This window comes from Lipophrys pholis (assembly GCF_963383615.2).
Source record: "Lipophrys pholis genome assembly, chromosome: 5".
NCBI classification, from domain to species: Eukaryota; Metazoa; Chordata; class Actinopteri; order Blenniiformes; family Blenniidae; genus Lipophrys; species Lipophrys pholis.
The window spans coordinates 17,065,588-17,079,866 of NC_137628.1; the positions used below are offsets into that span (position 1 = coordinate 17,065,588).

Genomic DNA, 14,279 nt, shown 5'->3' on the forward strand with positions numbered 1-14,279 from the left:
TAGACAAATAGATGTTCAGTGAGACTGTCATATTACCCACTTAGTCTTTCTATCTTCTCTTTCCTTTGTTTCCGCTCTCTTTCAGTTGTGCTCGCTGCATCCACCCTTTGTTTTGCAGTATATCTTTTTCCTCCCTTTGTTTCCCGGCAGTGAACTGTGTACATTATTGATGCTGAATGTAAGGGACTCAACAGCCCACACCACAAGAGAGACAGTAAGAAGCTGCTGATGAATGGTCTCGCACTTCCCTGCTATGTTCACCCACTCTCTCCGTCTCTAAAGAGACAAATAAACCTCGTTTGCATAACCCGAAAGTATGCATGCATGCATAGAGTACACAAAAATTTCCATAAATAACTTTTAAAATATGCAGAATCTGGTTACACTCTGATCCGTTTGTCTGAATATTTGAATGTCTGAATATTTTGGAGTGTAGTGGTTAGTATACTTGGCTCTAGTGTCTGTGTGGTGTTTGCATGTTCTCTCCCTGTGCATGCTTCCTTTTCTTTCCAGGATGAGAAAACATGTGTTTTAGGTTAGTTGATGACTCTAAATATACAGATTTAAATAATGTGTCCTCTCACATTGGTATATGTGTCTGAGCGTGATAGCCAAACACAACAAAACATTCGTTTCATCTTCAACTTAGTATCATCTTTAGCAGAAGTTCCTAAATATACCGACAGAATCAGGCCACTGTAAAGTCACAAGACAGCGACGGGGGAATCCAGCTGCTTGTGTGTGTGTGTGTATGTTTGTTATTGTCAATATTGTAAATCTGCATTGTGTGGTGTACATGAAAAAATAAAGTAGTACCGTAGTCATGCGATAAAAGAAAAGAAAGACTAAGGCTTGAGATGAGTAGTCTCTGGGGTAAAAGAAAAAGAAAAAACAAAAACCCTCAAGAGAGCTGTTGTTGTCGTAATCATTATTGCTTCATTGAGAACAAGATAATTGTTAAGAGATTTGTTTATCATCTTTAGACTCTTTTGTGGTCACTGTCAGCTTTAGAATCGTCTTTGGAAGTATTTCAAAACACCACAAATTGCTCTAAGTGATTTTAAAAACAGTAGAGCAGCTTTCAGTTGTATATTTTTAAAGTGATATGTGACTGAATTGAAATGACATTTCCAAAGCTGGAGCTGACATCCTGCAACAAATAACAGTTTGTTTGTTTTGGGTTTTTTTTTTCCACCTGGTTTGTGAACCATATTGATGACATCACAGAGAGACGGTGTAATAACAGCATTTGACCCACCAGGTCATTAAATACATTATGTTCATCAGAAAATACACACACACACACCCACACACCCACCCACACACCCACACACACACACACACACACACACACACACACACACACACAAATTTGCTATAAAAGTATCGATAAAATAAGCTTCATTAGGCTCAAATAAGAGAAATAATATTCCCATTGCCCCTCATTACCCCATTTTCTATTTTCCAATGCATAAACACACACAGTCATTGACACACATTAAGTGAAACACCTGGCTCGGGACATCACCACCTCTTTCGAGGTTAGGAGGAGTGCCTGTGAACTGTCCCTGTAATTACCTTGCTGTAATAACATTACTTCAGCAATGCAGTCGCTTGTGCACACAAACAGACACAAAGACAAGGACACCCTACAGACCCCCAGGAGGCCTGTAGTTTTTAGAGCCCAAAGTGGCACCTCATTTTTTCCTCTGAACTGCGGGGAGGGAAAAAAAGGACACGAGGGGAAATAATTGTGCTCATCAGTGCTCATTATGAACAAAATCAACGACCTTGCTGCACGCTGAGCGATAGTAGTGTAGTAGTGTGTATGTGTTCTTGACCCCCCCCCCTGTCCACACTTCTGTCTCTCCATTGTTTACTTCTTCCTGTCTGAGCTCTTGTTGCACTTGTTTTAGTCTGCTACTGCACCTGTCCAACACCCTTTGTGCAGACCGACCGCTGTTTTATTGTGTCTGTGTACTTGTCTGCTGTCCATATGAAGGCACTTTGTGTGTTTACATGCCAGTCCATTGTTTCCATTAAGTTGTCAGACTGTGTGTTGGCCCAAGAGGGTCAAAGACCTTTCTCTGAGTCATTACATGACATCTGAACTGTGCCCTGACCCCACAATGTGCCAGCTGAGGCCCCTCTCTGTGGCTTATTATGTGTCTCCACACAAGGACAGGGTCATTATGTGCCCAAACGTAAAGTGACTCTTTTGCCATAATGACCACTTTCATTATCCAGCGCGAACAGGAAATGCATGAGGATTAAGATTGTTTTTATGAATTTCAGTGAACCCGACTGATCCATCTTTATGACTCAGTGTGTGTTTGTTATGCTAAAACGTTCAGCTCACCTATTTGGATTATATTTATTCCTTATTACCCAATAGTAAGCAACAGAGAAATAAAAGCCTAAAGACAGTTTTTTTTTAAAGTCACAACATTAAATTGTAAAATTAGACATTAGACACAGTTTGCAAGTTTTCTTTTGAAACTAAATGTCAGTTTAGTTTTAAACACATGAACCTCAATGCCCCACACGTTGTGAATTTACTGATTATTATCATGAAGGAGCATCTATCCACCCATCCATCTGTCACCCTCACACACAAAAAGGATTAGTTTCTTGCAAGACGAAATCAGGACTCTGAACTTTATCTCAAATGGATTTATGTGGTGGTCCATTTCTGCTACATTTTCTCAAGTTTATATTATCATGAAGGAACTTCCATCCATCCATCCATCCATCCATCCATCCATCCATCCATCCATCCGTCCGTCCATCACACCATTGAACTAAAAGCATAGCACATCATGGATAAGTGAGTTTTTAACGTAAATCCATGCAGTCATAGGAAGAATATCTCCCTGTGATTCGGACCTAAATTTGCTCTGTTAACATTACAATACTGTGTCACCCTGATATTGGGTAAACAAAAGAAGCAACCGCTGTTTAGCAATGCCACAACAACTAAAACTTTGCGCTCATAACAATCTTAATGCAAACATAATACGTTGACGTTATACGGTGTCGTTTACCGACATAACCCTCTATATAAACTACATGTGTCTACGATTAAATGTAGTATACTCCTTAACAATAAAAGAAAATCCCCACACATGTTAAAAGACAAAAGAGAGTGTGTTGATTCTCTGTCAGGGCTCCAACAAAAAATGTTTGTTAAAGAGGTAAAATAGCATCTCATCACTTTATTTGAATAAAAGTAATTATCAACTGCATCCAGAAAAAGAATTGTATTTTTAACAGTTTGATTACTGGATATAAGTTGATGACGGAAAATATATTTGCATTTATATAAGTTTGAACAGCACACCTTTTAAAAATGTACATCTGATAATGAATGGCTTTCATATTAATTACAGTATAAAATAATGTAGGCGTTGAACTTTGAACTTTTCTCATCATGCATATTTATTTTTCTGCAGTTAAAGTTGAAAAATCAATGAGTAAAAAAATTGCCCAAAAAGCCAAACCAACTGGTTAAAGCCTTCAAAGTAATATTTTAGTTGATTATCTAATAAGTCGTTTCTGGTTTCTGTCGGTAAATCATTTCTAGTTTTACATAAAGAATAAAAACGGAAAATTGAACTCAATGAATGAAACGCTGTTTGCTCTTAATAAATAAAATAATAATAATTATAAAAATGACTGACTGCAGATTATGAAACATTTAATGAATAATTAAGAGTTGATACCCACATTTTGCTCAGCGACATGTGTGACATGGATGTGGTTTCTTCTGTTGTGAAAACGTCAAAAGAAAAAAAAGAAAAAAACTCCAGAACTATTTCAGACACAACAAATCCAAACATCTGCCCAACACAACCCTGGCGTACTACTCTTCTTCCGCTGGTGGTCGATATCTAATTAAAACAACAAACGTGTGTGTGTGTGTGTGTGTGTGTGTGTGTGTGTGTGTGTGTGTGTGTGTGTGTGTGTGTGTTGCTCTGTGTACATGCATAAGTGTGTGTGATTCATGGTGCGTTTGCTCTTCATTTCACTGTGAGGTTAACGCTACAGGCCAACGCAGCTGGTATCCCCAGGGTGTGTGTGTCAGTGACCCTCGAGTGCAAACACACACAAACCCGCACGCATGCACGCACGCACACACACACACACACAGATAGTCCATTTTCATCACTATAAAAAAAATAAAAAAATACAGTCCCTGGCTGCAATTCATTCCTTGTTGCCAGTGAAAAGCCCCTAATTTACTGCCACAAAACATCATGTTTACAAAAATACTCCACATCTCAAAATGTAGCCCAATATTTCCACTCCAGTTATCGTGCTGTGTTTTCCCTCTGAGCAGCACAAAGGAAAAATAAAACACGGAGGCTGATCAATTTGTTCATGTTTATCAATTCAAAAGGAAAAAAAAACAAACATGCACAAACATCTTTGGTCTCGGCTGAACAGGACTGAACACTGAAACGACACTCGACGACTGAGGCTGTTAAAGCAGCATGAAGGGAGCAGTGACATTTTATCCAACGCTGGCTCTGCTCTTGCTTTCTCATCTGCAGTTTCTCCTCTTTACTTCCATTTTTTTTTTTTTTCTTATACCTCTATATCTCCCACAGACCCTCTCAGCCTTATTAACACTCAAGAATTCATCTCTCATCTCTTTCTACATCCCTGCCTCATACTCTCCTTGTCATATTTCATTATCATTGTGTGTGCTCCTTTTTGAGATGGCTGTATGTGCTCTGCCCTTTTGTAAGTCAATATGAGGGACGCGGGGGCTTTGATGGGGGCAGTGACAACCCCCTACATCCCACCACTTCTGGTAGGAAGACCGAAACAGAAGGCCATCTGTCTTGAACGCGCCACACACAAACATGAACGGTTTTGTCATTGACCAGTGAGCACGGGCGCAAAGTGATAGGCTGTTAAATGCATAAAAATAGACAACAAGCAGATGGATTAACGGTGGCGCTGAAAGGCAAAACCCAACAAAGAGAGAGACATAGAGAGAGAGATCATAAGCCTACCTGCCAACACACCACACACATAGACGAGACCAATCCTCAGGGCGCCATGAACCATTTCCAGTGGGACTCCCACCAGCAGCTGCATGGCCATGTTCAGACTCAGGTGTTCAATCCTGCAATTAGATACACATACATGAACACAATAAACAACAGAGTGTTTAAACTATCCAAACTCCAAACTTGTAATCAAACCAGAATGTTATAGGAATGATAATGATAAGTGGTGATAGGGAGTCCTCACAAATAAAGCCATTGTGTAACAGTTTCTTTGAGGCATACTGGTGTTCGAAAATACAAGTTCAAACTACAACATCACTCCTGACGACTTGATCATTAAGACATATCACATAGCAATTGTTCTACAATAAACATAAAGTAGCAAGTGTAGAAAATTACTTTACACACTTGAAGAATCAAGTAAAGAAACAGAAGTAAATCGTAACACGCAAAACACTTTATCCATAAACAAATGCTTTACACATAATTTCTAAGTTTTTTTCAAAGGCAATTTGAAAATCATATTGTTCCCCACCAGGAATAAGATCAAAATAAATTGTCGTAAAAAGAAGAAAAAACATTGAGAAAGGAAAATGTTTCCATTTGATCCAGTGGGTGTGTGATGATTGACAAGAAACACACTCGGCTCTGGCATCATGCAACAACACATGACAAACTGAGAATAAGAAATCAAATTATTCTGGGTTCATGTTTACAGTGGTACTTGTTTTTCTTCATCATCACAAAAGAGGGATTAAAAAAAAACAACCAAAGTATTGGAAATCATAGAGAGCATGCACAGATATTACTAGAAATAAAAGGAATGGAGGAAATATCAGCATCACAATGTAACGATTCAACTACAAACAAAAACTTATTAATTTGAAAAAAACAGCAAAGCACTCAGATCAGCTCTGAATGTAAGGCTTAAAGTGCACAATGAGTTTTTTTTTGTTTTTGTTTTTTAAGAACTATTTATCAAACATCTCCAAGACCATATTTGTGTGTGTGCCTATTCAAGTCAAACCTCAGTCAGCAGCTCAGGCACATCCAGGTGTGGCAGCAGAATCCAAAACGAGACCATGGAGAGTAATTTGTCTTATCAACCCCTTTAACACTCTCTTCCACCATCTCCATCACTATATTTCACTCCTCATTCCCTCTTTCCTTTCCTTTTGGTTGAGTTGAAATAGTCTTTGACACCACTGATTGTGTATGAGACGAGAGAAACTCAGAGACACTTTGTCAGACTCAACCAGGAACCACAGTGAGTCACGACAGTGTGCATCTGATCAAACAGCTTACGCGTCTAACAAATACTGTAAATACAAACAATCCGAAGACAAACTAATGCATGCACACACACAGACGATTCCTCTGACACAGACAGAAAAAAAACAAAAACCAAACAAAACAAGGGGAGGCCAATAATCAAGTCAGTCACCTCAGCTACAATGGCCACATAAAGAATCATTCCAGTGATCAGAGAGACAATGGGGTGTATTGATTAGCTGGGAGAAGCCGTCCAAAAACGCACGAGGACGACTCCACTCCAGATAACAGTGGCCATCCATTTCTTCTAGTGCTAATGAGGCTGTGAGGAATGGACATTGCCAGGCACCCATGTGAAGTCCCTTTGTGAATCGAGTTATTCATAGCGCTTCACAAAGCACTGATGTATCCTTCCCTCTTTTTCAGAGGCCAAACAAACTCCAGTTGAAGCTTATCTTTAATTCAGTGAGCTGAGTGCAACCGCTTTCAGCCACAAAGAGCATTTATTAGATAAACATTGACGATTAAATTATTACATTTTGATTGGAAGACAACCTGCTCAGGAGGAAATGTTCAGCGGTGAGCAATCATGCGTCACAGTAACAACACATGAGTTTAAGGGTTCTGTTGTCATGATAATGCATAAGAAATGCAACTGGAAAAGAAATGGTAACTATGTTCCAATAACGTCTTTAGTCACAGTTTCATCGCGTAAGAATCTAATCTTCCTAAAGTTTTCACGGCTGCTGCACACACGGTTTCCGTGTGTCTGTGTGTGACAAGAGTGAAAGGATAGATGAACCATGTGCACAATGCTGTGCTGGGGAATGTTTTGGGGCCAATGTTTACAATCTGTTTCAGTGTTGGGAGTTGGAGGGATCAGTGTTGCTGAGCTGTTTATGGGATTACATGGTTTGTAGATGTGAGTGAGACACAGGATGTGTGTGCGTGTGCGTGTGCGTGTGCGCGTGCGTGTGTTGTGTATGTTTATGTGTGAGAGAGTGTCAGCCATGCAGCTATGTCAGTGTCAACAGTCACAGAGGTAAAACAAATATTTGAATCTACCAACTTCAAGATAAAACGCCTGTAACTAAAGGTCTTTTTGTGATGAAAAAAAAAATGCATAGAATCTGTGAGTAAATTTTGCTTGAAAGTGTATAGGATGCAGTGAATAAACACCAGTTATAGAAAACTGCACAAGACTGCAATTCATAATTTATATCAATTTGTTTGGATGAGGCAATCTATTTACTATTCTGATCCACTTGTTTGGGACCATCATGAAATATATCTGCACTATCTTTGTTGGACACTTGCACCAATTTTTCTTAATGGCAAGCAGACAAAACAGTGAAAAAATTCCACAACGACAGTGGAAAAAAATTGCGATTTGTGATGAATTCCCTGCTGTTTAATAAGAGGAAGCAGTCAATTGCAAATGCTGATTCACATTAAAACACACTGTATGAGCATCAGAAGGATGATACAGGTGCATGATTACATTTAGAAAATTGATGCAAGATTTCAAAAGGTTTCAGAGGCTTTTGATGGAGGAATTATTTAAACATTCCGGAATATCAGCCACACAATATTAGTTGTTTTGTTTTACAGTGCAAATGTATATGCATACTAACAGATAACAGTGTCATCATTTCTCTTGACTGACTTGAAACTGACATTTAGGCTAATTATCCAAATGTCGCTTTTCTAATGTCATGACATTAAATAAGCTTTGAAAAGTGTACTTGTACATGGAGAACATATTAAAATACTGATATTGGATTCACTCCCTTCGTGCAATTTCCTGAGCCTCTTCCCGTGTGACAAGTTAAAACCTTCCCGTGTGTTTTACTGTGACTGGAGCATGTTGCCTCATTCTATCCGTCATAGTTTTATTGAATCATTTCACTATACACTTCTGGGCCTGCCACCACCTGTACCTAGAATTTTCACATTCACCTGAGTAAATCACCATTTTATTACTTTTCTTTATTGCCTGAAACTACATTTACTCAAAAGGGTTATTAAACGTGGATGATCTGGAGTGGACCGATAATGAAAGAGTCTCTCTTTCCCGGCGAGGAGAGGAGAGGAGAGGAGAGGAGAGGAGAGGAGAGGAGAGGAGAGGAGAGGAGAGGAGAGGAGAGGAAGGCCACATCGTAGTAAATTGTATACGAGTATTTGCATAAAAGAAGAAGAAGAAGAAGAATACCTTGTTTGAAAGTGTTCACATAGAGTAAAGATCCTGTTGGGTTGTGCCTTGACATGGCTGTGTTGTATTTGGCACTATAGAAATAAAATTTAATTGAATTGAACCTCGGTTGGGGCGCCGGTTGGGACTTTCTGTGTGAAGTTTGCATGTTTAACCCACAAGTACTTCTTTACTATCACAGTCCTAAAATCTGTCAGTGTGAATGTGAGAATGTGTGGTGGTCTATCTCTCTGTGTTTGCCCTGTGATGGACTGACTATCCAGTCTCCCATTGATGAATAAGGCAACATGGACTTTATTTGGAAACAGGATTCATGATTGTTTTGTAACATTGAACACATTGAATTCTTATATTAAGTGCATTGTGACCCACAAATTACCCTCCTAATTGTTCTTGTCTTCGTACTGCTTTCAGTTTTTCCTATGCTGTTTCTTTAAAAAAAAAAACAAAAAAAAAACATCTACATATATTTGTACATTTAATAAAACGAACAAAAAAATAAATGCTTGTCTTGACATTTCCAAACATCATGAGAATGATCAGAAATAAATCAATGCCACACACCTACTGTTTATCACGGAAAGGACAAGAGTGAACAAAATTGCAAATAACTGAATTCTTGAATCTCAAAATCTAGACGTTTACAGTTCTGTTTACACATTCCCTTCTATCCCAGCGAACGTCAACAAAGTGCTCCTGACTTGAAATCCACAGAGACGATTTAAACTTACCCAGTGTGCATGAAAATGTAGCTGAGATATCTCCAGGCTTGGGCTCGTAGCTGGGGGTGGTAAGGCAGGGGGCTCTTCAGGAAGTGTGGGCTGGACACCTGGAGGACCAAGCGGTCCAGCTGGAACCCATAATACATGAACACAGCTACCTGACAGAGAAAGAGAGCAATCGCTTGATTTAAAGAGAGAGGTTGTAGTATAAAAAACAACCACAAAGAAAGCAAAAAAAACCCTCACAAATTCTGATTAGATACAAAATGCGAGTGAACTCTATGTCACAGCCCCAAGTTTTCATCTCAAGGTTTTCTAGAGGGCGAGAATATCAGACCCGAACTCATAACTCAAAGATGGGAGGAGTCAAAACAATCACTTCATTCCAAACACAGCGGAAGTAGGGTTTTGTACGCAGACAATCAGTTCAGAAATAAGCGCAGATCCAGATCTGAAAACATGGCGTAACAATAATCAAGGATCATATCAAGAACAAAATCTGGCTTGACAAGAACAAATAAAGAGGAAAAGCTGGGTCAAATACAAGATGACACACAGACAGTTTGGCTCAATATTCAGCTGTTTAATGCATTAAAAGTAGCAGTAAATCATATGTGTTGAGGAGAAAACATTGCTGGTATATACAGTTTCTGAGAGCGGGTGATAGTACTTGTATATGAGTAATTTGTCTGACATGTGACACAAGTTATTGCTCCAGAAGGAAAAGAAATGAACATAATCCAGGGACAAACTGACATTATGGTATTGCACTGCTATAAATCAGTGAGTTCTGTGCTACTCGTGTTACTATATCAAAACTCAATAAAAGGTAATTTGTGGAGTTTTCTTGCTACAGATTCATTTTTAGAAGTGTTGTGTGGGTTGGAAACATCTTTGTTCCTGCCTCTTGTTTTCAATGTTTCTTATAACAAATATCAAGGAGAAAAGTGTGAACTATATCAGCAACAGTGAAGCAAGCATGCATTGAGCTATGAGTTAAACCTGCTCATCCAAATATAGCTCTGTCGCACCACAAGAAGTCAAAAAACACTTTAAATCTGCATTTGAAACATATTGGCTCAAAGGTGTCAAACATTAGGAATGGTAACCTGCTTTTCCTGATTTGTTTCCAAGGGGTTGCACTGTTTCTGCATAAGACATTCCAACACTGAATCCAACAACAATTTCACTTTATTATCAAGAAATGTGAGCTTGCTCAGAATCGGTGCTGCTAAAATGAGTTCATTGAATCTGAACATTTTATGAATGTACTCAAGTTACTTTGCAATAAAAATTGAAGGCGGCAGCACACTAAGATTTTGGCAGTCTCATGCAGAACAGACCAACATTTTGAGAACAAAACAACAGTTTGCAGATTCCCCGGAGGGGAAATTCTCCAATACCAAACCTTTCCCCTTCACATACCACAAAACAAAACAATGGCTTGATTCGTGGTTGGTTTGCTTTATTTTAGTTCCCGAGGGCACCAATGTTACAGTAACATTGTTATTCTTATGTATTCTATTTGTCATGCAGTTAGACTTACTGTCATACCCAACTTTATAAGACTGTTAAAGGTCCCATATGATACCGTTTTTAACAATTCTACATAGTTGTCACAGGTCCAAGAACTTTTTTTCAAAGCGTACTACCGAAAACCAAAGGTCCACTGGTTTGAGGCGAGCCGCGGGTTGCCGATCCCTACCCCAAATCCAGCCTTGGTCCTGAATTTCAGCCAGACTAAAAGTCCCTCTAGTGAGCTCTGTTGAGAACAGGCTAATTCTGTGTCTGTACCTTTAAATGCTAATGAGCTCTGTCTCTCCACGCCTCCTCCATATCTGTTTTGTGGTAGCGTTTGCGAGGAGTGAAAATAGCACCCGCTCGCAATTGTAGAGGGCAGAGCTCATGTACCTGTCGGAGTGTCAAAGGGAGTATCCACTACGAGAGGGAGTGGCTATTTCCCCATATGAGGTCATCAAGGTCATCTCTGATTCGCCTGTATGAACACACATTCGCAAAAATGTGGAGCAAGCAAGTGAGGGAAATGACAGACTTTCTTCACTTCTGGCTATGGGGACACATATTACTGTTAGAAAACCATTAGAAAGATAATTTTGCATAATATGGGACCTCTAAGAAAAAAAATTGGAGTTGTCAGTATTTACAGGTCTGTTATGTGATCCTTTTACATGTTCAGTCAAACTGAGATCAAGCCAGTTTGTGTGTGAACCTTGATCTAAAATGAGTTTGAAACCTGTGAATTAGACAATCAAACAGTTTACCTCAGCAATGGTGATAGCCAGGATGAACCAGGGAGGAGGGCAGTAGGTGTAGCTGTCGAAGTACCACTTGCGGTCGACCTCGCGTGGCAGCGTCTCGTAGGCGACGTGGCGAACCAGCCGCTGGGGCAGTCCCAAGCCCACTTCATCTCTGAGACTGCAGCCTTTTATCTGCCTACCCCCCTGCAGGATGGCCCTCCGGAAACTGTTGGAGCGCTTGTTACTCATCTGTAGAAAAGACAAAGGACGATAGAGAGACGAGGATTTAGGAGAAGGAATGATGACAAATCCAATTTTTCCCATCTTACTAATATACAACCACAGTTCTATTATAAATCCTACGCCCCAGGATACCGACATGTAACAGCTGTGCAAATATTATTTATGAGTGCTTTGTGTTTGTGTGTTTCAGATGCTTTGCATCATTTTCATTAATCTGTGGTAATTTAAAATCTCTTTATGGCCAATGTTACAAATTTTGCTCCTCATATTTTGTGGTTTCATGGAACAGCTCTGATTCATTTCTTTGGTGTTCTTTGTGTGCCACAATACGTGTCCTCATTCTCATTTTGTGTCTCTTTGTTGTTATATGTGTCATACCAATTATCTATGCATGCATGGTCCATTCCATACAGTTGTGGCCATTGTGAGACACGTTTTCTTTCGCCCGTCATATAATTACATACAATTACAGGACTTGTGGAAGTGTTGTATGTGTTCAAAGAGTGTGCATGTATCTAGACTTCAGTACATATGGTAGACATGTCCCGTGTATATCTGCGTTTTTGTGTGCATCCATTTATATTTTTATTGTTTCGTTCACTTGTGAAGCATTGCATTTGCGTGAAAGGTGCAATAAAAAAATAAAGCTTGATTGCATCAGTGATTCATATTTTTTTTCTTATCTTCTGCCTATTTATTGTCTATTTGAAGTCATATTACATTTATGTGATTTTGCATTTGTTTGACCATTATTTGTTTGGGGTTTTTCTTTGTCTGGGTTTTATTTCAGTGCTAGTTTAGATATTATGATAAAATCCGGAGACTCGTAACCCCACTGAGGCCCATGGACAGATATTTCTAAATGTCCATGTTGCATTTACTGTCTTCTTTTCCTGCACATTTTTAGTACTATTTTACATTTCCCTTCAAAATGCCTAATTTTGTTATATTTATTCATAGACCTCTCAATGGAGTTGCACACACAGAAACAAACACACATTCCTCTCAGTAAAGCGCAACAGGCACGCCCACTTCACCACGGCAACAGAATGCTTGTATCAGCGCCTAGCAACCACTGTGTTCCTCTCTTCGTTCCCCTTTGTCTCGAAAATCAAGTTGTTTCCTGTCAGGCCTATACCTACAAGCAGCTCATCGTTCAACACCAATCTGCCAGTAAGATAATCACAAACGTGACAAAGTGAATTTAAAGGATGTGTTCACACATAGCTTCATGTTTGGTCAGGTTGAAGCTGTGGTTTATTTTTCTAAAGTGTGAAATCTGATCTCCACGCCCGGTGAGTGTCCTGGTATAAATCCATCCACAACAGTAAAACACAGTACAAACAGGAGACATCACACAACAGCTGCTTAAGTCTTTTGTTCTGATGTTGAAACTTGCATTGTGAAGCCAACACAGAGCGAACCAGTGCAAAGTTATCTTCTTTTTTTTTTTTTTATGTTTTATTAACTTTAAGGACAACACGACGGTTTGATTCTGATCATCACATTTGTCACAATGTTTACTTTTTAGACCGCAAATCAGCAATAAAAAATTACTAGTCAATCAACAGTTCCACTTACTATTCCAGTCATGGGTAACTGATGGCCTGGCAGGGAATACATACGATGCCTGCCCCTATTTTTTTTAAACAGATTTAAAAAAAATAAAAAAATAAAAAAACTAATAAATAACAGTTTTTTATCCCCTGATGATTGGACAAGAAATTTTCTTTCACTCATAATCATAATTTTAATGAGTGAAGAACAACAAGTACATATATTTAGATTTTTACAAACCTAATTGAGAAACATATAATCCTCTAATTCAATTAAACTAATTGCTGTGAGTCCTGTGAATCATTGAGATCGAGGAGCTTGGTCACAATTTCCCAAACTTTGTGGCCTTCACAAGGAGGAAAGTTCCCTCTCCCTTTGCTATATTATATATCTTTTATGACACTGATATCGTGTAAAGTTCTTTAAGCTCCACCTTTTGCAAGTTTCTCTATACGATATAAGATTATTACTGGCAGCCCTGTGAAGGACTGGTGACCTGTCCAAAGTGTCTTTCCCCATTGTTAGCTGGGATCAGCTCTGGAATACCATGACCCTAAAATGGATAAAGCAGTACAGAAACAGAATGGCAGTTATATTATGTTGCATTTCAGCAAACTTGAGCTGGAACTTTGAGCGAAATCCAAGCAGAAAAAAGGTTTTATGACATAATGCTTTTTTTTTTCCTCTCCAGAAAGGCCTTACATTTTCCTACTTAAGCGGGCAAAAAGTTACAGAAATTTCCTTGCTGAATTTCATATTCAAATTATTCATATTATTCAAAAGATTCAGGGGATAAAATGAGTTAAATCTCAGACACAGACTCTATAGATGCGTCTGTGAAACAAGCCCTTGACATTTACATGCAGTAATAATGCGAGCACATGGATTTATTCCTCATTCCTCCCCTCGAAAATGTCTCATCATACAGAGGACTCACAAATTATTCAAAGCTGCGAAAACTGACAAAAGTAACCTAAGCTCTGTCAGTTATAGTGGT

At 39.0% G+C, this 14,279-nt stretch overlaps 1 protein-coding gene across 3 annotated transcripts in view; it reads right to left on the reverse strand.

The window, feature by feature from the left end:
• rhbdl3 (rhomboid, veinlet-like 3) overlaps positions 1–14,279 on the reverse strand; it is a 59,409-nt gene that overhangs the window by 5,421 nt on the left and 39,709 nt on the right. For all 3 annotated transcript variants that reach the window (XM_080462676.1, XM_080462677.1, XM_080462678.1), the window contains 3 exons: positions 11,507–11,731; positions 9,234–9,382; positions 5,022–5,134 (listed from right to left, as the gene is read on the reverse strand). In XM_080462676.1, the coding sequence (XP_080318802.1) occupies positions 5,022–5,134; positions 9,234–9,382; positions 11,507–11,731 (487 nt within the window). The remainder of the gene's footprint in view (positions 1–5,021; positions 5,135–9,233; positions 9,383–11,506; positions 11,732–14,279) is intronic.